Source organism: Uranotaenia lowii, chromosome 1 (assembly GCF_029784155.1).
Source record: "Uranotaenia lowii strain MFRU-FL chromosome 1, ASM2978415v1, whole genome shotgun sequence".
NCBI classification, from domain to species: domain Eukaryota; kingdom Metazoa; phylum Arthropoda; class Insecta; order Diptera; family Culicidae; genus Uranotaenia; species Uranotaenia lowii.
The window spans coordinates 62,382,785-62,410,414 of NC_073691.1; the positions used below are offsets into that span (position 1 = coordinate 62,382,785).

Here is a 27,630-nt window from a genome sequence, read left to right on the forward strand (position 1 = left end):
TGAATTCTGAGACATAGAATGCTGAAATTCGGTGTTTCGCGGTTTAAAAAAAATGTGTTAAAGCCGAACAACAATTAAAATCAAAGATGGACAACGATGCTGCATAAATTAAGGGGCTAATTTTTTTAACATTACATACCTACTGATAAAATTTAAACTAAAAAAAAACAAATGAAATTTTGCCTTCATTCGATTCCCTAACCCATCCTCCTTTCAATGAGTAGGTACATAGAAGGAGGAAGGTGAGCCCAATACAATTTTGTTAGCATAAGTTCTCAATTTATGCAAACGAAACCAACAAATGGAAATAAATATGGCATGGAAAGGTTTTTATTTACGAGATATGTTTCTACGATTGTTATAGATATAGACTCCTACGCTTTACAGTTTAGAGAGGGGAAGAAAGGAGGATGCTCCTTATAAATTATGTTGTAAAGCTTAAAAACTTATCAACCAATGGAGTTATATTTGATATAAGAGGATTTTTGGGCACGAAAAATGGGTATGATTATTAAAGACGACGACCTCCATTCAGCAGGGGGTGAAGGGAAGGGCAGGGGAGGCTCTCTTATCAGTTTTTAGCATAAATCCAGAGAATATCAAGCAAAAACAACCATATTTTATAAGTTAGATTGTTTGCGTACGATTAATTTGAGACCCTCCTTAAAGAAGCAGATTAAAATTATCAGATCTTTAACACCAATTTATAGATCAAAATTCAAAAAATTACTTTATGTCATCTTTGTGTTGCAATTCGAAACTCCAACTGCAGCTCTCATTTTAAGCAGTTTTAAAATAAAGCCAACAAAACAATAAAAGTTTGAATAATTTCTGAAAATATCATTTGTTTTGGAAAGGTGTAGCAAAGCACACCGGGTCAGCTAGTTGTTTATAAATGATTCTACAAACACAAATGCTTTACAAGCCACAAGTTGCAATGATCTCTAAAAAAAAATACTAAAACGTTTACTAAAAAATTTTGGTTGAGAGATAACGAGAATGTCGTTAATAGGCAAAGAGGTTCCTAAAATTTTGAGACAAATGTTAACGCAAACGAAACAAACTGTAAAACCACAATAATTGAGACAATGGCCAGTCAATTGATTAAATTACAGGAAAACGTCGAAGTATCATTAAGAAATTTGAACGCCTCGTGCGAATTCTGATTATCGTAATCCGGAGTAAGATTTATCACTTTTTTTTATTTTTTTTTCAATTATTTTTTTTTTTAAGGGGAATTTGGCAGGTTTCATATTTTCAAAACCAGCACTGAACTCCTATGGCTACAGAAATTTATAAGACTTCTTTAAATTTGATATAAAAATCGATTTTGTCTCTGTTTATAATTTCATGCTTTGGGGTAACACTGATCAATCTCTATTTTGACGGTTTTAACGAGTTTACTTGATCATAAAAGATACAAATGCTAGCTTATCAATTGCTAAGTTGGTTCAGAACATTTGTGATATTTTAAACCAAATAAAATAAACGCTTAACATATATTCGGGTTCATTGACTTTTTGATTATTTCGGTGAACAAACCTATATCTCACCAGTGTGAAACCAAATCTCATACTGCTAATACATGTGCCAGTTTTTTCTATAACCATTTTCCGGGGCCTTTTACCAATCCACTTAAAGAGAGCGAAATAGCCTACCTTGCGTATTTCGAAGTACTATGGACTTCGGGATGGATAAACGAGACATAACTCAAATGATATAAAATTAATCAAGAAACTCTACAAAATCGAACACAACACTTTTGGTGGCTCAAAGATACTAAATTTTTAATATTTTTTCCAATGAATTCTGAGACATAGAATGCTGAAATTCGGTGTTTCGCGGTTTAAAAAAAATGTGTTAAAGCCGAACAACAATTAAAATCAAAGATGGACAACGATGCTGCATAAATTAAGGGGCTAATTTTTTTAACATTACATACCTACTGATAAAATTTAAACTAAAAAAAAACAAATGAAATTTTGCCTTCATTCGATTCCCTAACCCCTTTTATTTTTTTCCTTCAAACTTTACCATTTGATAGGGTTTCTAGCCTTTTGTCTGTCCTAGACTGGCTTACTCTTGGGAAATGTCCCTATTTTTTAAAAATCAAAAATTATTTACCTGAAAATACAACATAAAACTACATCAAAACTATACATTTACTAAGAAAAAAAAGTTTAACTCTCACAAAAATTAACCTGTTTGCTTCTTAACGCTTTGATTTCATCAGGATGAGTGTTTGTTTGCGAGTCTTCGAAAAAATAAATATTTACCTACATTTGAATGTTTTCCCAATTTAAAACGCAACTAATAGGTTTTTAAACGTTTCAAAAAGTTTTGAGTAATTCTAACTTTAGAGTTAGTAATGATGATGTGGAAAAATTTCTTGTTGATCAAAGTTACTCCGGTTTGATTTATGCTTTGCAGTTTCGTTTTTGCTTTTGTTTGGCATGACATTTGAATTTATGATTTCATAAATTGTATACTGAAAAGTGTATTGTTAACATTTTTCTATTTCGATTTCGAATGGATGGAAAATTGAAAGATTTTTTTTTTATGACAAATATGACAAATTCTTAATTTTATTCTGATTGAATTCATACTCTGGTTTTTTATTTCAAATCTTAATCTAACTATTTATAGGTAAATCATATTTTTAACTGAATTTGGATTCTGTTCTTCTCAATTATTATTACAACCAAGTATAGGAAAGATAGAGGAGACTTGATCGCTGGGATTCTTCAGCTTTGTATATCTCGTAACCTAACAAAGATGAAATGTTCTAAAAAATTTGGCAAATGGAGCAACACAACTAATTTATCAGTCATCATTTAAAAATGTAAAAATTGTATTCAAAAGTTAGTTTCCCAAAATATGACTACAAAATCTTTATTCACAGTTTTCATACTTTTCCAACTTAAAAAAGTATAACAAACGCATTTATTTTAGTATGTCACTTGTTGGAAAACGATATAAACTTCATATCCCTATTTTCAGAGCAATGGTTAACTCTCACTTTTTAAACAACAAGTTTTAAAAAAATGTTACCTGTGAGTTTTACCTATCTCTAGAGTTTATAAAGACATATTTTTATTCAATGTATCACGGTGTCTTTTAAGGAACCACACGGAGAAAAAAGACGACAGTTGTCCCTATTATTTCAGCTTGTTATACCAATAATCGAAATGCAGTTGATTTTTTCGCATTCAACTACTTATATAATAGATTCAACTACAAACTTCTAATTGTCCATACGCAATCAACTATCAATATAATGCACTGGGCTTGTGATATAGCTCAGTTGGCAAGTCTGTTGTCTCCTGAGCCGATGTCCGCGAGTTCGAGCCCAAGAGTAAACATCGAACACAGTTGTACCGGATAAGTTTTTCAATAACGATCCGCCAACTGTAACGTTGATAAAGTCGCGAATGCCATAAAGATGGTAAAACGACTATAATCGAAACAAAAAAAAAATAAATATAATGCACTCAACTCTATGATTTATTTTATGCATTCAACTATAAATACAATAGATTCAACTACAAACTGCTGATTGACCTTATGCAATCAACTATGAATATAATAGATTCAATTGTAATTGTAAAATTGATTCAATTGTAATGGTATAATTGATTCAACTGTAGATATGATAAATTCAACTACGATTGCATGATTGATTTTAGGCATTCAACTATAAATATAATAGATTCAACTGTAGTGCTATAATTGATTCAACTGTAAATATGATAGATTCAACTGTAGTGGTATAATTGATTCAACTATAAATATGATAGATTTAACTACGATTGTATGATTCATTTTAGGCATTCAACTATAAATATCATTCCATTATTTCAGCTTAATTATACCAATCATCAAAATGTAGTTGATTTTATCGCGTCCAACTATAAATATAAAAGATTAAACTGTTGATTGACAAATTTTTGATATGTAGTTGATTTTTTCAATCAGTGGGATTTTAAAGAACGTAGTTTGACTATACGTGCTTATGCGTGTAGTGTCCAGTCCAGAAAAAAAGCCGGCAAATTTGGAAAAGATAAAATTTATCTTTTATTTATTTAATATTTAACGCGTTCATCAGCGAATTCGTCGGCCAAAAGCACAACCGGCTACCCTCAAAAAGGTTCCTGGCAGCGGTCGATGGTCGAAGTTGCTGGAGTTACGCAAACGATTCCATATGGAATCGCATGTTCCTGTTTGCGGTCGTAGTGCTGATGCTTGGCCAGCAGTTCCTGACATCGTTCGTAGCCGCTTTCTGGCTACTTGCAAAACTGTTTCCAGCATCAAATCGACGAGGGCCTTGATGGGGGAACGTAAGTCCTTTATGTTTTCCGGAATGGCAGCGGTGTTCTGGCCTGTCGTGGCCAGCAGTTCTTGGCTCATTTTCATCGAAGAAATCGACTAAGGCGGCCTGATAGGGAAACATTACTCACCGAAACTGCGAATTGCAACTAGATCCCATATGAAACACAAAAGTAATCGTAAGTTTTTCATTATGTTTAAAACATTTTTTTCCGGAAAAAAATTTGTTTTGACAAAACAAAAAAATTAATGTATGTGTTTTTGTGTCCTCCAGGGAACTTTCTCCTAAGTGTCCCCAACATTGTATCCACAACAACAGCGGGAGGCTACGTTTGCTGCCTGTTCGGAAAATCATATTAGCGGCTGGGAGAACCAACCAAATGGACCAAATGTATCGGAATTGGTTGTGATGATGTGTGTTTCTTTTGTGAAACACAGCTGAAATGGAAGCTTAAGGAGTGCTGAAGACAAATCAGGTGATCGGGCGCAAGTTGCCTTCGGAGAAGTATTCGAATCCTCCTCTGTTCAAGATGCATACTTTTGCCCCGGACCAGATCATGGCCAAGTCTGTTTCTGGTATTTCCTGCGGCCGCTGTGTACGCTCAAGAAGGCCAGATCGTTTCGGTGAAACGCATTCTGGAGAAGACGCCGCTGCGGGTATGATACCCAATCTGGAACCAACAGATCATAAAGGTCGAATCGGTGGAGGCCAGCAAGACGCGCCGTGCTACATTGCCTCAAGAATCTGAAAAGCGGGCCGAGATTTCCAAACTTCTTGATGTGTTACCTCCATAACGGTTTAAGTTTGGTTAAACATGAAAAAGGAAAATTAATTTAAAAAAAATACAATGTTTCTACTCTTTTGTAAGCTTTCATTTCGGAATCTAAAGTAAAGGTTCTGAGCCATCTGAAATACTAAAAACCTATAAAACTTCTGAAAATACATTTTTCCTAAAGGTATATATGAATAAAATCAAATCAAATCAACTTTTAATTCTATAATACACAATAATTGAATCCATTATAAATATAATTAAATCAACTTTTTTTGTATAATTGAATTAAATAGATATATAATTGAATCAATTATACAAGTATATTTGAATCTATCATATTTATGGTAGAATGAAGAAATTCAATCATACATATGTAGTAGAACCTATGATATTTATAGTTGAGTTCGCAAAATCAATCATATCGATATACTTAAAGCTATTATAAGCATTATTTTGCACACAAAAACAATCCGATAATCTATTGTATATATGGTTAAAAGTTTCGTATCTATAGTTAGCCGAGAATCAATCAGAAATATGATAGAATATAAGTGGATTATTGTTAAAAACACTATACTTCTTTCTCCATGCAATGAAAAATAAGAATTTGCCACATTATAGAGAAACTCCCCTACCCAACACACTATTCAGGGAAAAAATCTAACGGGGAGTCTAGCCTAGCTTAACTATTTTTCTTTGTTGAAGATTTGCAAACAAAATAAACGAGCATTTTTTATTATTTTTCCTAATAATTATGGGAGAGAGGAGTATCTTGGGCTACATTTTTTCTTCGCTCAGTAACTTCTTTATTGTAGGTAATAAGATAAAATGAAAAAGCTGAATGGTATAGTTTTCTGCTTTCCTATCGTATCATCTGACAATAATTTTTATTTTTTACTAAATTCATCTCCCGGACTTCTAAACACCTGTTTAAAAAAAGGAGTTTCTTATATTTAAAAAAATGGTGGGGAATCGTGGGCCACCAAATCCAAAATTACCATGTTACTTGATCCAAAACTGTAATTTCAAAATTCATTTAGTTGAACTAAAACAATTTCAGGTGAGGAAATAAAAAGAGAGTTGTGTATGATCGAATAGTTTCGAAAGCTTGGCTCTCGAACGATTTGGTAATATTCTTCATATTGAATTCATATTCATCTCTATCAAATTTAATAAAATTTATTGAATATTTTTCAAAACTCTTCGTTTGACTAAGAAAATATACATGGAAGACATGGAAAATGTATTTTAAGTGAATATTGTGTATAAAAACATCAAAATATAGGTGGACCATAATTCCCCACAAGCTATTATTTGCAAATTGGTTGCATATAAATATATTTTTGTTGTGAACTTTAGGTTTCCCATCGATGCAATTTGTGGATGCTTTATTAATTATGTAGGTAATTTTTTTCTAGTTTGCTGAATAAAAGAAGTATAGGATGCGTACACAAGTTAACAATTTATGAAAATATATGCTTACGCAGAGCGACGACGATGGCAGTTGGATTGAGATTAACATCTCAATAAACATCCGAGATAAATAAGGTTGTCCACGTTTCCCCATAGCCCCATGGGTTATATTAGGGTTGTATTTTTAGGCTGAGATGTATTAAGATTCCTTCAAAAATCAAATAATAACTCGAAAAATTTGATGATAAATATTTTTGAAGAAAAAATTTTGACATAAAAATATAAATTTCGAAGCAATTTTGAAATGTCCAATAAAAAATTTCTTGAATCAGCAGTAAAATTAAATAGCAACACTGTTTCAAAGTTCTGTATGATCATTTCTATTGAAGACGGAGTGTAGTTTTGAGTTGAGAAAAATATTTACAGTTCAATCATTTAACATTAATATATTGTTACCAAGGAGTAAAAAATCGTAAAATTGATTTTCTTAGATTCCACAAATAAGACGAGGTAGCAAATCATTTTTTTTAAATTGGAATATACAATGCTGAATTTTTAATAAATCTCACTTTCTTCTTGTCGGTCTGAATTGAGCATAACGTTTAATATCTAAGTTTATCAAACACGTTGTGATAACTTACGATGATCTAGATAAAAATAATAATAATAACAATTTTCAAGGAAACTCAAAACAAAACTATCATCTTTATAATAAAAACCAAGTTCTGCAAAAAGCTAAAACATTCAATCTTTATCAAAACCAAATTTTTATATTTTTTTTTATTCTTCAGTACCCAATCCAATTTAACGTCCTTAGTTAAAAAGAATTTTGAGGGAGCAACAATCTAATGTTGAATGAAATTGTAACTTTCTTCCCTCAGCTCAAAACTGCATTCTGTCTTCGATAGAAATGATTTATTGAGAATATACCTTTATAACAGTGCTTTTGTCAATCTTCTACAGCTTTTACAGCTGAATCAAGAAGTTTTTTATCGACAGTTTCCAAATTTCGTCGAAATTTAATACCTTTTTGCCAATATATTTGGTTAAAAATCTATGTTATAAAATTTTTTCAAGTTACTATTTATTATTGAAGGAATATTAACACATTTAAGCTACAAAATTTAAAACTTGGAGTTTTTAAGGAAAAAAGCGGAAAAAGTTTTGAAAATTTGCTTGTGTTTTTTGATCGCAAATTAAAAAAAAAAGTCGTTCTAGACCCCCGATCGATTTTTTTGTGAATAGTGCGTTGTATCGTGGTAAATTTTGGGAGATGCCGATTTTTTTTCTTGAAATCGTTTTAAAAAAGACACCGTGACGTACATATGTGTATCACCTTAAGTTTATTTTCAAAGTAAACTTTCAATGACCTCCGAACTGAATAGTTTTCACGAAATCTAATAAACGACTGCTTGGGGCGATTACCCTGATCACTGATTTTTTAAGGCCAATATTAATAATTTAAAATCTTTCTTTCTAAACCGTATAAGCTATGGGGCGTATATTATGTCTTATAATCAAAATTATGATTCATACACTTTTGAACCTTCAACAAGTAAGTGTAGCCTCCGATGTTTTTCCAAATCACTCATCGCCATTTTCTACCACATCTAAAAGAGTAAAACCAAGTTTCAACTAACGCCTAGAAAATTGAAGGTTTTCCCAGAACCCATTTTCAAAACGTAAAACGGAGGTGTGAAAAGGATGTTTTCATTAAAACATCAGAAGGCGCCTCAACATGGCCAGCACGTGTTCGGTTTAGAAAGAAGGTTTAAATTCCCTTCCAAGGGTTGTACTCAAAGTTTTTCTTAGTTTTCACTCGTTTCCAAAGCCAAATTTCCATATTTGCTTTAAAATTTAACCAAATTTGCATAAAATTATCTTCGAAATAATCAACTTTCCAAGAATGCATAGGTATCTCCCATGTTGCTCAGCACATCCCAACTTAAAAGGCGTCAATATTTGCCCTCGCAATGTATCTTCTTCAAACGCCGGCCCGGCAGTAGTTCATTACGGGAAGAAAAGCCCATAAATCTTCGGTAAAGAAGGAGATCCCGACGGAGATCCCCTATAGAAATACCGGAGGCCATCGCAGGTAACTTCATTTATTAGCTCCGTATAATTTATTATTAACTTTTTGGTTCTCTTTTGCTTGTCTACTTACTGTGGATGATCGTTTCGCCTTCGATTCATCTGGAGTGTCATACCTAAATTTGGTTTGCATTCCCGGAGGACCAGCTCTAATGGGACAGGGAATTATGTTTGTTACCATTTATGGTTCATTTGCGGAAGTTCCCGGGATGATTCCCGGGTTATTTTGGGCGCCTTTGAAAAAAAACCAGATGTTCTGCACGTTTGCTCAACTGGGCGTGAAGATTGAATGGGTAGTTGCCTGTCGTAGAATTGATTTCATCATTTGTTTTTTTTTTTTTCAATAAGGAGTGTAAACATTGGAAAAAATGCAACACATTGATTTGTGAATAAATGTTGAATTCATTAATGAAAATTGATAGCGTTTTCAGTGAAACTATCTAGTAATGTAATGTGTACGTGTAGAAAATTTGGTAATAATCTGTCAAATGGTTTTTGAGATAGCTTCCAATTAAGAAGCTCATAGAAAAAATTTTATAGAATAGGATCGAAAAAAATTCACGAAAGTCCTAGTGAGAGATCTAAAAACAGCTATAAAACAACTATACGACCAAAATTCATGTCGATTAAACGATTTAATGAGTTCTAAAGGATCTAACAGTGAGCTAAAATAAACGGGAAAATGGTTGATTCCATGATGTTTAAGGAATGTGAGAGATTTTATCAAGCGCAATCCGGAAATATTAATAAAGGAAGTGATTAAATAAATTTTTCTGACTGGTCTGACTTCATTTCTAAAAGGAAAAAAAATCTGGTAAACTAGCTGGTAAAATTAACAAAATACGGTGGTCAAATCGTGCGCAAAATATTTGTACGGATAGCGAGGAGATATTTTGAAAAAAAAAAAAGTTATGGACAGTAAAACGAACTCTTAGCGGAAGCTTTTCAGCCAGAAATTTTCATTGACTAGTCTCGCTTGAGTGTTTGAGAGATACACAAGAAGAAAAATTAAAAAACTTCATGTCTAGTACTTGAGAAAGCTGACAATCTATGAAAGCTGTGAGATTGACACGATGGATGACTTAATATACAAAGAAGACTGCCTCCAATCCAACGAGACTATTTTCCTTACACTTCAATAGGTCTAAGTCTAACAAAGTCGATTCTCTGTTTTGGTTGGATCTGGAATCGTGCCATTACGTGAAAACTGTGGTGGAGTGATAAAAAGTCAAATACAGTAGTTTTTCGATTTTATCACTGTTGGATTTTATCAATATTCGCCAAATTCACGCTCGATTTTATCACGGTTATTGTTTCGATTTTATCACGCTTTTTAAAAATCATTCAGAAACCATTTCCAGGACCTTAATTTTCTTTCAAAAGCGTAGAGCGTCTTTGTTCATGATATTTTTTATGGTTTATGTTATGGTATATAGGTATGCAATGATATGAAAATACCATTGAACTGCTTACTTTAGCTGTACAGTTTAAAAACCTCGTTTGGATTTTATAAACATTTGCAATATTTGACATAAGTATTTTAACGTCACGCTTATACTAGTGTTGTTATTTGAGCTTGATTAGCCGCTCTAATACAGTAAACTTTTTTGGTTATGCGAGTAATATAAAAATTGTGGGTGAATTTCAGCGTTTTTGAAAAGAGATAAGTGACTCTGATTCCTTTTTTATTTGTTTATTTGAAAAAGTTGCGTGCGCAATCCTGATTGCGTAGCCTTCAATATTGTCTGACTAAATAATTTTGTATGATCAAAATGAAATTATGCTAGCTTTTCCTTAGAATATGTAAAAAGGACTAAGATTTCTGTTTTTCTACAAATGAAAAAGAAAGGATTATCTGCCCGTAAAGCAAATTTCGAGAAACACGCTTCAACAGTCTAAGTTGAGCAAATTTCAAAATATTTTACAAAAAAAATGTTTAGTTAAGCAAAAGATCGAAGATTAAAATATTGAAATTTGAAATTTCCAGAGGAAATTTTTTTGATGCAATTTTCTTTGAATTCTTTTTCAAAATCGTCATAAGAGATAACGACTGTTAAATTTCCATAAAAAGTAAAAAAAATCACTTTAATTAGATGTAAACTGTCAAGTAGATATTCTACATGATTTTATTCCAAGATAAAAAATCTTAAAATTGCTATGGAGAAGAATAATTTGAACTGGAATCGATCCTTTGTGTTTAATAAACCTTGATAATTACATCTTGTGATCAAACTTTATTGATACCAAACGTTTAAACTACTGAAAACATTGTAAATTATTGATTGAAGACAATAAACATATTTTTTCCACTTTAAATTTTTTGTTTCGCTAAATTCACGGTTTCGCCATATTCACGGTGAAATTTTTTTTGACCGTGATAAAATCCTGTATGTTGCTTTTGTGCCGAAGGAGGACAATCGGCTAAATTTGTCATAATTTCGACCATATTAAAATTTTTGGTAATTTTAAAAGGCTAGCTTCAGAAAACTGAAAACGTTATCAAAAATATACTTAATTAAAAAAGAAGGGTGGTTCATAGTATACATTATAGATGGCGCACGTGCTGCTCAAAATTTAAAGTTGAAAACTTCTTTATTAGACATTACACATTACATTGAACATTACATTACTAGTGAGCTTCACTGAAAATTTAATCAATTTCTATCGATGTGTTTTCAAAGGAATTAACACACAAAATTTTCGAATATATAGGAGTAAAGGGATACGGTCAAAATTTGGTCAATATCAACTTGACGTATTTCTTTCAATTTTGCATTTCAAAAACCTGAACACCCCTCATTTTGAAGGTGTTTGTGTGTGTAGATTATTGGTCCTATTTTGATTTGGAAATTAACTCTTCAGTTGTCAAAATGCCGTCCAAGGAAGAAGAGCATCGTATAAAAATTTTGCTAGTGCATCGCGAAAATCCACACACACGCAAAGCTGGCAAAATCGCTAAAAGTTGCCAAATCAACCGTTACAAATGTAATTAAAGTGTTACGTGCAGCGAGCCAAAAAACGAGCAGGACTATCGACTATCATCGAGGTAGTGACTCCAAATCGCGATGATAAACAAAATACGACGGCCAAAGCGCGATCCCGGAGGCTGTACACGACGATGCTGACGAAGTTTGACTGCGACGACTAGACGACGAAACCTACGTCAAAGCCGACTACAAGCAGCTTCCGGGACAGGAGTTTTATACGGCAAAAGGAAGGGGAAAGGTAGCAGATATTTTCAAGCACATGAAACTGTCAAAATTCTCAAAGAAATATCTGGTTTGGCAAGCCATCTGTACCTGTGGCTTGAAAAGCAGCATTTTCATAGCTTCCGGTACTGTCAACCAAGAAATTTGCGTGCAAGAGAGTTTGAATAAACGTCTGTTGCCTTTCCTGAAGAAACACAGTTGTTCCGTACTGTTTTGGCCGGATTTGGCATCTTGCCATTCTGGTAAAATGGCCATGGAGTGGAACGCCGCCAACAACGTGCAGGTGGACCCAAGGACAAGAACACTCCCAACACGTCAGAGCTCCGCCCAATTGAGAAATACTGGGCTATTGTCAAGTGAAACCTAAAGAAGACCAAAAAAACTGCTAAGGACGAGAAACAGTTCAAGGCAAACCGGCTTTCTGTGGCGAAGAAGGTGGACAAGGTGGCTGTACAAAATCTGATGGCAGGGCTTAAGCGTAAGGCCCGGCAATTCGGATTTGGAAAAGCGGAAGCCTAGCTGAATATTTTTCCTGAATTTTATACTAATTTAACTTGAAAAAGAAATTTAATTTGATTTTTTAAATAAACGATTTCACCGATTTACATGCGTTTTCCCTTGACCAAATTTTGACCGTATCACCCTTTACACAAAATTTTCGAAATATCCTATTTTTTTAAGAAACATCAAACTAACAAAATTCACCGATGCATTTCAAGTTACTTCCTTCCGTTCTTAGCTTGATTTTGATTTTTTTTTTTTTCAAACACAAACAGTCCCATATGCGGCGAGCAGTTTGCAGCAACATCTTTCCAACATGTGTCACTCGCAGATTGGCGTAAAAATGCATTTCGTAAGACGGGATAAATCCGTCAGTCGGCTAAAATTGTCGGAGATCCTACCGCAGTTTTTTTTTTTTTCTCGCTCAAACAGTTTCTCGATGGGTGGTTTAGCTGAGCGAGTCTGTTGCTAGAGCCTCCTCGAAAGTCCTGCTACCTTCCTCTAAATTAAATGCGGCTGCTGTCGATTCCTTTTCTCGAGTGCCATCGGGTCTGAGCGAAATGTTCCGTTTAGTCCGGATGGGGGAAATTTGGCGGGTTTGGCTTTGTTGAGTAGTTTTTTTTTCTTTTTTTCATTCCTTCAAGTACCTACGTTTCAGTTTTTCGTTCGGGCCAATTGAGATTTGAAAAATGTTGCCGGTAATTTTGCGTATTGTTCTACTCCACACATGTTTCATTTTTCCGAATCTGAATGTTCCCGAGCTGTGCTTCTTGGGTGCAAATAAGGCAATCGTCGAGTTGCACAAATGTAAACACTCAACCAGATGGGTGCATTGCCAACTTACTGCCCCCGGGCATTAGCTATTTACTGCGTGTTTGAAATTTGCCATTTTCCATACACTCAGACAAAAAGATGTTGCATTTATAACAAGTTCATACTGGACCTAAATGTATTTCGATTTTCTAGAAAAAAAAATCAAAATCCATAATGTTTCCAAAGATGCTAAAGCAGGATAGTTTACACACACTCGTTGCATTTCCCGTGAGCGTTCATAAGAAAAACACAAAACAAAGTAGGCAGAAATTGATCGCGATTGATCGCGTGGGATCGGCTCGAAATATTTTGCTCGTTTCCAAGTGTTGTTGTTGGGTATTCAAATATTATACTGTGAATCGAACGCCCTCGGCAATTTTATCGGTATCCCCCGCCCGACCCGGTAATGATGAGTTACATCATCGCGTCATCGCGATCGGAATGATCTCCACTTGACTCGGCTATTAGCTCTACCTTCGGCATCATACACTTTTGATCGCTCACACTCAACTAATGCTGCGGAATGTCATTGTATTTACGCGCTTCGGAAAGCGACCTCTATAAGGATTGTGTTGATTGATTTTAACGGTTTTTGGCTGTAAACACAAACGTTTGTAATTATAATCTGTTGTTGGAACAATAAAAATACTGACATTATTGTGAAATGTGTTTAATGTGTTCAAAGTGTAATAAGAACAACGATTACAAATTATTTATTCCAAATTTTTCTGTGGTAAATCTGTATTACATACATAATATTGGAGGTGTTTTTGCGACTTATACTTATAACTTATATACAGGTGGTCAGAATGACGTAAACATTGCCTTCCAAACGTTTTTTGGGCCAAGGATGGTTTGTTTAATAGTTTCAAGACACTCACATTTTAAGAATGGAACTCCCATAAAAAATCAACTTAAAATCATTCTATGAAAAATAAAAGAAACGGCTTGGTGAAAATATAATGAACAGATTCATCCGTTCCATCAGTTTTTTCATCGTCTAACGAAGCACTCCCCGTGTAGTTTAAGTTTTCCTTAAGTGACATGTACTTGTTATCTTTTTAATGGTTAGTTTGTGTTGAAGTTCTTCTTGAAAATTTTGAATATTGGTAACAGAAATGCATTTTATAGGTATACTTTTCAGCATAATGATTGGAAAAAATGCAAACGAACAGATGCGACAAAAAAGCTTGGTTGGAATCGAGGGTTGATATTCTGCTGATAGTGACATGATATTAAAATGAAAACATCAAAAATCTTTTTTTTTCTTATGGCACCAGTTCATAAGAGAATCTTATGGCTTACATAAGAGTCTTTCTCTGAGTGTACAATTCTCATGTGGTGGTCATTGAATTACACAGGCAAATATTGATAAATATGAAAAACGATTTATTGTAATGAGTGATCTATCCTCTTTCAAAACGGTAGGCTCCAGTACAAAATTAGTTGATTTACCAACAAATATTGACGAAAAAATGATTCATTTTATCAAATTGAGAAAGGACTTTTAAGGAGGTTTGAGAGGGCACAAGACAGTTACTTAGAAGCTTCTCCCACTTTAGGGATGGAGGACTCCTATACAAAATCAACGTATATTACGAAATGGAGGGTCCCATATAAAATGAATATGAAATTCGACAAGACTTAAGAAATTTCACCAAAGTTAGAATTCAAATTAGTTTTTACATAACAAAAAATTAATGCACCCTCAACGACCTTTCATACTTTTAAATAGATCATTCAAAATGCAATTAAAACTTTAAAATGCTCTATAAATAAACAAAAAATAGAATAGAATAGCAATTAACACATAACACGGAGAAATCGAATCCGAAAAACACAGATATTCGGCATTCTTTATCTCAGAATCCACTGAATCAAATTCTTCAAATTGAGTACCTATGAGTTAACCAAAGCGTTATGTTTAATTTTGTAGAATATAGTTTTATGATTGAATTTATAACATTCGAGTTATACTGCTGTATGTACCACACTTGCGGCAAGTGAAAAACGAGATATCTTGAATTTGATCCGCAATATGTTAATAGGTTCCCATACACCAGCAATATGAAATACAAATAGAACAATTTTTTATCAAATTTAGTACACACCTCGTGAGTGAAAAAGTTTTATGACCGGTTGTTTTCTTCAACTTCTTTGGCTCAAATAAAACTAGTTGAATCTAACGAACAATTGAGTCAAATGTGAAAATAATTCACATTTTCCAAAGTAAATTATAAGTCTGCGATCTCTTGTGATAGCAACGAAATAATCAACTTTATATATTTATATTGATAGTTAAACTCAATAATAAGCTGAATTATGAATATTTATTCTTAACCTGAATTTCAAACCTGAATTCAATTTTTTCTTGAATTTCAATAAGTTTTTGTTGATCTATATTCCAAACCAGAATCTTGAATATGAGCTAAGAAGTACTTGTTTCATTACCTTTGATAATGAATCGTAATTTAAATTTTGAAGTCTTGGGATCAATCTGGATTCATGATTTCGAATGTTCATTTTTATTCTTTAATTTGTAATGATGATATAATTGAATTTTGAATGATGATTCCGAATATACAATTCTGGATCGCTTATTGAAGCTTTATAAGGTTTGGATTCTGCATAAGAATAAGGTTGAAGAGCTCTGAAACGGAATATGAAAAAAAAATCAGGATGGTTTCTTATTTGTTTTTTATATTCGATAAAATATTATCCATGTATTGAAAACGCTTTTGAATTTCGAGATCATGATTCCAATGTTGTATAAAATGCAAACCCAAATTCAAACCAGAATTCCATATCCTTTTCAAACTTATAAAAATGATTCGGGTTGAGATCAGCGAAAAATATAAATTTTCAATTTCTCAAAAATGTGGATTGTTCTTACGAAGTGCTGAAGATTGTTATTATAAGGAGCGATACAGTGACTCTTACTTGGATTAGATCAACACATGGGTAACTTCCTCATAAATTGAAGAGCCAGTTGATCTACCATAGATTAGCGATGCAGTTCTTGATCCCTTGTACATCAGAGACCGACGTTTTATAATGCTTTGATGTACAAGAGATCAAGAACTTTTTTTTAATTTTTGAGAGTTTTGTCATTCTTGTAAAATCAATTTTCTCTATTGTATTGAAAATAATTTAAGGATCAACGGAATAAACCTTAGCTAGAGACCAAATGATGTTCATTTGAAACAACATACTAATAAACATGTGATCAAATTAGACAGGATTATTCCCATTTAATGGGCATTTTAACTAGAACAAAACTTAGCTTATAAACATACTTTGTCTTAAAGAAGTATTTTAATGAAATTTTGAGCTGTTACGTTACACCTTATCGTCGGAATTGTAATTAGTTTGAACGGTTTTTAAATGAGCCCTACTTTAAAATAAATATATTTTTTTATTCCTTTATCGTTTTATGATAATAAGGCCATTTTCAGTTAGGGAAGCGTAAAGCGAACCAATTCAAAATAAAAGTCATACAAATTTAATATTTATTATTGCTTAGTATTCATTATTATTTTAAACGTTTAAAGAATAATGCCTCTTATTTTGAAATAGCAATTTTCTAAGGAAATGTCTATAAGCATGGAGGTATAGGAAAGCGATGATCACACCATTCACCAAATGGATCCTGATCTATTACCTTGCTCAACTATCACACTCTTCCTTGAATACAAAAATAAAGAATTGCAGACATATAGACGGTTTCTAGAGTTGGTGATACCGGTTCATTCTAGTTTCTCAATTTTTTTAAAGAATCTTCTGAAACATGGGAAGAGTGATTATTGGTTAGAGAAAAAATTTCTCTTGGCTCTCTCAGCATCAGATGATAAAATGCTCATTAAAAATCTCCTCACAATTGTTAGGAGCGAGAAAGTTCACTGTCTCCTTTTGGGCAAGATGAGCAAAATGAAGCCTGCATGGGGAGACGAGGGAAATGAAAACAGAAATACGACTTTAATATTGAAAATATTGAATTATCTTCCAAATCAGTTTAATTTCATTCAAAGCTAAATTTTCGGAATTAGATTTCTATCAACAAGTGAGAAAATTTTGAACAACTTTAGCAAAATTCTGAACCTAGGACTCGTTTTTAAGGTTTTGACATCATTTCAGAGTCAAGTTTGTTACTCTTGAATACCCATACTGAATCATCTAAATTTGCTTGAGATGTGCTCTTCCTTGAGTGCATAACTCTTCCTTCTTCATCATGGGAGGTAGTGGAATGTTTAGAAACTGAATATAACATAATACAAAACAAAGTTCAACATAACTGGCTGATTTATTAAACTGAAGGCTTTGTTGAAGAATTTTTGGGTTATCATTTCATGTCATGTTAATAAAGAAATTATGCATTTTGATAAAAAAAAATTATAGCTCAAATTTTCAATTCAGGAGGAAAATCTCTTGAAAACCCTTTTCAAATCTTTGGAATACTGGAAAACGCCTAAAAATACAGTTATCTCTTCACACAGTTTGTAGATGCTTTATTATTCACTATTCTACAGTGAATATTCTGGTACTACTGTGGTACTACTTGTTTCATACCTTTTTTCATATTTTTTCCTTAACGCCAATAGCTTCGACCAAAAAATGTAAAGCAATACTTGATTTGTCCGTTGATCAATTTCAAACAAATTGTAGAAGAAAATTTTGATTATTTTCAATCATTCGCATTTTAACAAGCAAAACACATAGTGGTACTATTTTTGTTTCATTCTTATACAGTTATACAGTTGTTTTATTCATAACACTGAAAAAACTTCTTCATTTTTAAAAAAGAGGTGAGAACACTTACGTTACAAATATTTAAAAAAAAAAACAAGTTGAAACAATTTTCATGTGATTTTCATTAGATTTGGTTCAGTAATTATTTTAACATGGCTAGGATGACTTTGGCCGATGACGTAGTGAGAGCGGATTGGCGAACGCGTCCAATGCAAACTCGAGCGGTGGAATAAATTGGCGCGGAACTACTGAACAAAACAACAACCCGCGGATTTGGCGCAGTGGCGAGGGTTCAAGTTATCTATGCCAAGGTTCATGAGATATAATTCCGTGGCATGCATAGTACACTTTCTGTGGTCTGGTGGTTTCAGAATTTGTAGGATGCAAGCCATCATAACTTCGAAAGATGTACGCTTAGAGTTAAGGAAAAAGATCTCTTCAGAAAAACAAGGAGTTTTACTGAAATCCTATGGGTGTTAAAAAAAACATTTTTGAAGCCATTATTGTTAGTCTTACTCAGGCTTCCGAAAAGTACAGGCGAACGACAGTATTCTTGCGAACGTCGCACATGCACCTCGATGAAAGCTTCCCGAATATTTCTTCCCCGACAGTTTTAAAAGGAGCGGTCGGGCGATGTACAGCGATGGCTTGTTTTACCTCATGCGAGAGTTTGTTCGTGGGTATGAAAGTTTTTTAAGCTTCGTGACAGTTTTGGGAAAATCTTCGTGACAGTTTTCAATGCGTTGAATTTCGCATGACAGTACTACTCCCTCCGTCCGACTGTAGCCGAGATTCGCTCGGGCTGAGTTGATTTCGAACGAACGTATTTTCCTTTGAAGCTACTGCGGGTGGTGATCACCCCAATCACCCTCCCCTTCCCTTTTTGCCTAACCTGCACCGGCACACAGTGGGGCAGAACTGACCAATCGATGGTCAAAACCTCATAACTTTTTCAAATCAAATCCTACTGGTTTGAAGTCTTCTGAAAAGTTGTTCATCTAATCAATATCTTTAATTCGATGTATTTTTTTTTCATTTAGATATTGTAAAATTTGATCTAGATAACTTTGTTTAGCAGATTTTCCTTAACAGCTTGTAGGCTACTCAGTAGGGTGTCCCAAAATTGCATTATGTCTGGTAATCTGGGGGCTCACCCTCCATACGATAGATTAGGATGTGGAGAACAAACTTTTGTATGGGGCCGACCAAAAAAAATTTATGTTTAGAGGTTCCGCAAGCGCGATCTTTGAAAAAAGTCCACTTTCAAAGTATTTGATTTTAAATAAATTCTGGGTTCAAGAACTTTCACAAAATTGATATATTTTATAGTTTTTTTAATTTTTTTTGGATTAAATACTACACGTTAAAAATGAAAAATGAACCAAATTCGTTTTAAAATGGAAAATAAGCAAGCTATTTTCATGAAAAAATTTTTTTTTTTATCCATTTCTTGATAACCAAAATGTGTACCAAGCGTGAAATATTTTTGATACCAATGCCATCAAAAGATGCGGATTTTGTGCAATTAAACTTTGCTGAACAAAGCATGTTGTTTGTATTATTGTGTGAAAAGCTATTCACGGTTTAATCCTTAAAAAATCACAATTTTGGATTTTTTTAATTTATCAAATTTGTCAGAAAAAATACCTACTTTGAAATCAAAATACTTGCAAAAAAAAAAGACTTTGATGGTTTAAGGGAGTCATCAGAAGGCCATATGCCAAATAAAATTTCAATTAAGACTAACATTTCACCCAAAGACTGCAACTCGATTGGACTGAAAACCAAAAAGTTATGGCTGTTCAAAGATTGTATATTTGTGGCAAATTGTCGTTTAATACACAATGATTACATTTTACTCATTGCGTTTTACAGGTCTATTTGTGACCAAACTTCAATCTTTGAACAGCCATAACTTTTTTGTTTTCAGCCCAAACGAGTTGCAGTCTTCGGGTGAAATATTAGTCTAAATTGAAATTTTAATAAAATTGACAGTATCAAGCATTCGATTGGTAGGAAAAAAACTACTAGTTCAGACTACTCGTTGGTGGCATTGTTTTTTTTTAATATCCAAATATCATGTAATTTATTTTTATTTTATTTTTGAGTAAAACTAGAAGGTTTAGTTTTTTTCCCTTTGAACGAATGTTGTAAAGACATTTCACAGAAAATAAAATTGAATAAACAATTAAATTAGTTAACAGATACTAAGCATCTGACCGAAAAGGATTTTGAGAAGGTTATAGAAGTTTATATTCCAGAGAATCTTGTCTGCTTGTCTGAAGATAAAAAAAAACTTTTAGTAACCAAAATAGTATTATCAAAATAACAAAAAGGAAAATTTAAAAAAAAAATTAAATGAACTGAATTTCAAATTCGATTCAAGTTTTTCTAGCAAAACCATTTTCAAAAGCAATCTCAAAAGTACGAAAATTGTCCAAAAACATGTTTCACTAAAACGTGAATAACTTTTGAATAGGCAAAAACTGGCAACTACTTTTTGTTATGTTGGATAGCTGAGACTTCTATTCAAATGTTTGAGCAGAAATGAGAGTGGGGTAACGTGGGGTAACATGTTTTCCAAATGTCCGAATATGATGAAAATTCGTAATTTTTTAACGTTATATGTTTAAGCTCGTTAAAAACAAAACAATTTTTTTTCAATTCTTCAACCTCAAATAAATAAATTTCATGTTATTCTGAACACATCCATGCTAAGTTTTTTTATTTCTTCAAGAAATAAAATTTTAGTGGAGTATTGAAAATATTTTTTTATTTTTGCGTTAAAATGCAACTGCATCAAACCCCAACTTCACCTACGTAGAGAATTATATGAAGCAACGAATTTTAAGATTTGTTTGACAGATTTGTGATCGGTGTGATGTCTAGTTTCTGAAAAGCATAAATTTATGATGAATTTTGGAAATTTACAAAAAGGGGTTTTGGCCAAGCTTTCGTAGGTCCTGCCCCACTGTGCGGCACCACACATCGCGTTACGCCTCGGTCGTATGCTGCTGCTCGGTGTGAATATGTGACTCGTTCGATCTATTCGATCCGAGCAGCAGCGCATACGATCCGGCATGGGTACGGTATGGGCACTACAGTCACCCGTGACAGTCCTGCAAAAACCGTGACAGTCCTGCAAAAACTGTCACGCCATGCAGCCGACAGTTAGGATGAAATTTTTTGCGAAACAGGAGGATGGGGGGATGAAAACCGAAGTGTCGGTTGGGTTCGCTACAGCTTAAAGCACAACACTTTTCGGCAACGTATGCTTTGAGCAGATTGTTCAGATACAGCCTGGGTTCTCGCACGTGTGCGATGTAGCCGAAACATTACGATTCGTTACCGACGGTACAGCAGCGAACCGAGTGATAAGGAAAACCGAGACAGTTTGTTTGGCAAGAAAAAAGCTGTCATAGCAAAGCTGTACTTTTCGGAAGCCTGGTCTTAGGGGGCATCCATTAATTACGTAACGCTCCTAGGGGGGGGAGGGAGTAAGCTCGAGCGTTACGAATTGTGACATAGGGGAGGGGGGGAGGTATGCTCCTCGTTACGTAACGATTTTTTCCTTTAAAATTTTAGTTTAGTCGCAGCTATTTTGATGTCATTTAATTTTTGTAGAATGATAAACAAACCAAAATCAGCTTAACATTTGTAAGCTTCATGATTAAACTGGTTTGTAACCTTTACTCTTTAATGATTCTGAGATAGACTCTTTAAACTGTGTATGGGATATCCAAGAAATAATCGCTAGAAAATGTGTACAATTACCCCCAAGAACTCAATTCATCCTTAAGGCGGAAATTTTTCTATTTTCTTAATTTGCAAAAAGGCAATTTTGCATAACAAGTTATGGTCCTTGAACAAAATAGATTAAAGAAGTTAGATCATCAGTTAACAAGCACACAACAACTATTAATAAGACAATCATATTATTCTATCAGAGAGTTATCATCACTGAGTACTTAGAAGCCATTTGGATAGATATTAATTCCGTTTCGAAGAACGTTAAAAAATTTATGTTAAAGTCTTTTCTAACCATCGAAAATTATTCAAAAACATGAAAAGATGGGGGGGGGTTATTATCAGTGTTACGTAATTTTCATAGGAGGGTACGTCGAAGCGTGACGATTTGTGACATACGGGGGGGAGGGGGTCAAAAAAGTGCATTTTTTGCGTTACGTAATTTATGGATGCCGCCTTACTAAAGTTATGGCCCAACAAAGTTGAAAAATATTTTCCAAAATTGATTTATTTCAATACGGGTTTGGAAATTTATTTCAAACATTGTTGTGATGTTGGGAGATGTTTATAATCGATTGGGATCAAGAAATTTGCTAGGATCTCCAAATCTGAAGAAATAGCAGCGTTTTCCTAAAAACTACTTTTTCAAAAAAATAACTGAATTTGATTTTGCGTTTTTTCTGCATACTTTCTTCGATATTTCACACATATGTATTACTAAAATATCGTAATAAAAGTACCATGGGCTCATTGTTGGATATTGTTTGGAATCATTTGTTGTGGATTCCATGTTAGCTTCCACACCGTCCCATAGCGATGCAGCGGTAGCGGAACGAAAAATTTGTCCATATTAATTAAAATTTATTACTCACTTTACACCTACATCTCGGGGCGCGTAGACCGAGCGCCTGCGCTTGGCCGTGAATTCGCGCATCAAGAATGGGGCGATCACCAGTCAGCAGTGGCCGTCGTCAGTCGTGGCTTTTAGAGTAGAGTGCAAACATGGACTGCCAGGTCGCTCGCGTCAATGCACGCATCTAAAGTTCCTGATCGATGGCACACAAATTAAACGACGACAAAGGGCCTTTTTTTCCAAAATATTCATGCTGTCGATTCCTACCACTCGAAGAAAATCAAGTCAAACAAACGGCAGCCGTTCGATGTTTTCTTAAATCCAAACTACCAACCAATTTGGTGCTTAGTTTACGAGTTCGTTGAAAAGTTCTGCTCAATGTCCTACATGTAGGGCTATAGATATCCGCTAAATTGTAGGAGCAGATGGCCGCATGCCATGATGATGGGATGGATCTTTGAATGGATGAGATGAGAACGCAAGCTGAAGCGACGACGATGACGACGAAGGCAAAAACCGGCCGGTGTGTGTTATGGTGCCAGAACCAAAACAAGAATTCGCTCGAATCCATCAAGATGGGAAAATGGGACCGGCTGCTAAGTGGTTGGTAAATATCGGCACCAAAAGGTCGTGTTAGGTCAAAAAGTGGCAGCTTGCCTTATTTGTTGCTATGGATACTAATGTTGTGCGTATGTGGCTAGCTTGACAGTTTTAAACAAACTATTGTTACGTGTACGTTGAAGATCTTGGAACTAACTAGAACGATGTTATTTATCTTACAGTGATCATGTCAAACATATGCTTCTCTTGTCAAGTTGAGAGTTTTGCTCAACTACTTATTTGTTACACAAAACCAATACCTTTATTGACACTCAGCTTTAAGTATTGTAAGCTCAATATTTCAATTAGTAGATTCACTTACGCCGGAAAAAAATTAAGAAATGATCTCTTAATTTCTTATATTTAAAAATAAATACTAACTGACCTGGTAGACTTCGTTTAACCATACATTCAAAGATAAGTAAATACTTGTTGAACTTTTCGTTCACCCGTTATTTCTTGCTTTGATAAACAATTTTATAATATCATTTCAAAAACGATACTGTTGAATTTCATTATGATTTTGTGGATGGAAGTCCTCAAGAAATTGCAACTGCCTTTAATTCCGTGAAGTACACCGTACTCCATTATCCATTTTAGAAATTATTGTCTGGGTACAACCCACTATCGACAGAATTGGGATAGTCTCACCTGATAGTATATTCTGAAAATAACCACATCACTTCCATTATTCACGTAGATACTTATTCTTTACAGCCAAACATGCCCAAATTTGTTGCATTGAGTGAAAATAATCTCGTTATGTCAGCTATTTGACTGATTCCTTATTTCACAATGATTTACTATGGGAACCCTCCTGTTTTGAAAACAGAGAAGTGTCTTTCAGTTCAGTTAATCATCTCTTTACGCAAAAACTCCTTATTTACAACATTTAATAACTAATTGAAACCAATTTTTATAAAACTTGAATTATAAATGATAAATTTTATAAAAACATCAAAACCAATGGAAACCTTTAATTTTTTTTGTGATAGGTATAAAGGGTGATACGTTAAAAATTTGGTCATGAGAAGACGCGTGTAAATCGATGAAATTGTTTATTTAAAAATCAAATTAAATTTCTTTTTCAAGTTTAATTAGTATAAAATTCAGGAAAAGTATTCAGTTCGGCTTCCGCTTTTCTAAATCCGAATTGCCGGGCCTTACGCTTAACCCCTGCCATCAGATTTTGTACAGCCACCTTTTGTCCACCTTCTTCGCCGCAGAAAGCCAGTTTGCCTTGAAATGCTGCTCGTCCTTAGCAGTTTTTTTGGTCTTTTTTAGGATCCGCTTGACAATAGCCCAGTATATCTCAATTGGGCGGAGCTCTGGCGTGTTGGGAGGGTTCTTGTCCTTGGGAACCACCTGCACGTTGTTGGCGGCGTACCAATTCATGGCCTTTTTACCGTAATGAAAAGATGCCAAATCCTACGAAACAGTACGGAACAACCGTGTTGCTTCAGGAAAGGCAGCAGACGTTTATTCAAACACTCTTTCACGTAAATTTCTTGGTTGACAGTACCGGAAGCTATGAAAATGCTGCTTTTCAAGCCACAGGTACGGATGGCTTGCCAAACCAGATATTTCTTCGCGAACTTTGACAGTTTCATGTGCTTGAAAATATCGGCTACCCTTCCCCTTCCTTTTGCCGTATAAAACTCCTGTCCTAGATGGTGCTTGTAGTCGGCTTTGACGTAGGTTTCGTCGTCCATTACCACGCAGTCAAACTTCGTCAGTATCGTCGTTGACAGCCTCCGGGATCGCGCTTTGGCCGTCGTATTTTGTTTATCATCGCGAATTGGAGTCACTACCTTCTTGTAAGTCGATAGTCTGGCTCGTTTTTTGGCACGATGCGCGGTTGCAGGCGATACACCCAGCTTATTTGCGGCATCTCGGAGAGAGAGGTTAGGGTTTCGCTTGAAACTTCCGGCAACTCTCTTTGTCGTCTCAGTGGCTTCCGGTTTTCGATTTTCCCCCAATCCAGACTTCCTGGCTGTCGACAAACGTTCCCCAAACACTTTAATTACATTTATAACGGTTGATTTGGCAACTTTTAGCGATTTTGCCAGCTTTGCGTGCGAGTAGCTCGGATTTTCGCGATGCGCGAGCAAAATTTTGATACGCTGCTTCCTTGGACGGCATTTTGACAACTGGAGAGTGAATTCCAAAATCAAAATAGGAGCAACATTCTACACACACACACACCTTCAAAATGAGGGGTGTTCAGGTTTTTAAAATGCATAATTGAAAGAAATACATCAAGATATTGACCAAATTTTGACCCGTATCACCCTTTATTTATTACAAAGAGAGATTTCGCCATGCCATATTTCAACACACAAATGGACCAAATGTGCAGATTTCAGAATATAGACTTCGAGTATTGAAATGAATCTAGTGTTTATTCTATTGTGTTTAGCTGTTTACTAGGACGTGGCCAGCGCCATCATCGACATTTTGCTTTCTCTTCAATACATTTGAAAAATACTGTACAAAGTATGAGACCCATAAGAGAAGTTAAATCAAAGGCGGAGCATGTTTTTTTTGCAATAAATTAGCTCAGGATTGCCTTTTTCACCATTTTATGATTTTGTAGTAAAAAATTAATCAAATTTAAGGTTAAATAAATTATAAAAAACAAATCTTTCTCTGTGAGTCCGATAAAATCTGTTTTCGCAATCCGATATAGCAAAGAAAAAAAAGCGATATCAGCTCAGCCTCTCCTCAACACAACCAACTTACGGATTGATTTTTATTACTCTAACAGACTTTCTTAAGCCGTTTACGTGTTTCGGACGGGGAATCAAATGAGTAAAAGTTAAGCTGCCTAACTAGAGTTTTTGGAGTGCGATGTGTATTCCCCAAATGGTTTTAAGATATTACCATAAGATCATTAGTTTTACCTATACTTGGTTTGGCGGAGGAATAAATCATCACTCAAATCACTTGGAACCGAAGGTATCGAAATGGATCATGTGGCTAAGGCGCCTTCTGATTGATGTTTCATTTAACTCGAGAGACTTGCTGGGCTGAGGAGGTAGGTAGGCCAATCCCAAGTAGCCAATCGATGGCCGCGGCGATTTACAATCGACGATCAAATACGGTCGGTATAAGCTTAGGAAGAGATTTGTAAACATCAACGAATGAATTCTTGCGGTAGCACGACGCTACTCTGAGCTGCTGAGAACAGCTGCTAGCCGGGCGTCCTCGAAGCGTCGTCGTCCCACATACATTTATAGGTAGGTATCGAGCAAAAACGGAGAGAATTCTAAGGAAAATGAAGTCAGAATACTCACCAGCTCCGCTGTTGTTCCTTGTGCAGAACTACGCTGAACCCGAACATTGAGTTCTGTGTGCCCTCGTGCAGGACATAGTTCACGGTGTCAACGTTGAATCCTTCCACGGCCGGAAGCGGAAGCGCGAGGGCCAACGCCAGCAGGCATCCCAACAGGAACAGATGGTCACGCCGCCACCAGCTTCTGGCGACTTTGGCATTGTTGTTTTCACTAAAACCACAACAAGTGCCAATTCTAGTTCTGAGTTGTGCCGACGACGACGTTGTGTTGATTCTGCTTCTTCTAGTGCCGCAGCACATCATCGGCCCAGGGTCACTTGGCATTGCCATTTTCGGCGAGGCGCGCGGTTTTGTGGTTCTCTACGACAGAATGCCTATCTCAGCGCAATCGAAGAACACACAACACACACGTTCCAGGGAACAAGCTGGCGCTGCGGTTTACTGGAAGCGCACACGTTCTTAGCACGAAATTCTTCACCCCGTTGTCGTTGACGACGACGTTGACTGTGCCACCTTCGATGTTTTGGTTTTGGCAAATATTTATTCGCGCGCGCGAGCTCGGTACACGGTTTGCTGCAATCTGGACAGTAAACAAACGTTGATTTTTTTTGCAGGAATTTTTCTTCCTTCACCACACAGGTAAAATTTGTGGGTTGAACTCACACTTTATCGGACACCAGGAAAAAATACACTAACCAAACCACCAATGGCTCTGTGCCATCGTTTTTCGAACTTGGAAACTTTGAAATTCAGCATTCATATAATGACGCCAAGCCACTTTTCACATTCTGCCACGCTGAAATGCTTATTCCACTAAGTAGTTACACATCGCTCCTCAAATCGGATTACAATTGCTTACTCAAACATTAGGAAACACATTTGCATTCGTCGTTATCTCTGCGCAGCAGCACCGCTCTTCTGTGGGTAATAAAGATGAAGTTAAGAACAGCCACAACCGAATCAGTAAGTGTGGTGATACCCCCAGTTTCTGTCGTGAAGATCACTAATCGCGAAACGCACTTATTTTCGGCTGGAAATCCGAGCAGCAGCCAGAAAAAAAACCCACAGCTTCCGAATCAAACGGCCAGGGTAGAGGTCATTTTTTATTGCCTAACTTAATCGAAATTTTCTGGTCACACACAATTGTCTTCCTTTCTGAGACAAGTTCGAAAAAATCCGTTGGATGAAACAATCTGTATCTAACTTTTCAAATGGGTCCATATTTTTTCACATTTAGCACAGTTTTGAATCGAATAAAGC

At 35.0% G+C, this 27,630-nt stretch overlaps 1 protein-coding gene across 4 annotated transcripts in view; it reads right to left on the reverse strand.

The window, feature by feature from the left end:
• The window catches only part of LOC129740232 (integrin alpha-PS2-like), a 305,493-nt gene that overhangs the window by 260,081 nt on the left and 17,782 nt on the right, over nucleotides 1–27,630 (reverse strand). For all 4 annotated transcript variants that reach the window (XM_055731842.1, XM_055731845.1, XM_055731844.1 and 1 more), the window contains exon 2: nucleotides 26,372–27,288. In XM_055731842.1, coding sequence (XP_055587817.1) covers nucleotides 26,372–26,700 — 329 coding nt within the window. In that variant the 5' untranslated portion in view covers nucleotides 26,701–27,288. The remainder of the gene's footprint in view (nucleotides 1–26,371; nucleotides 27,289–27,630) is intronic.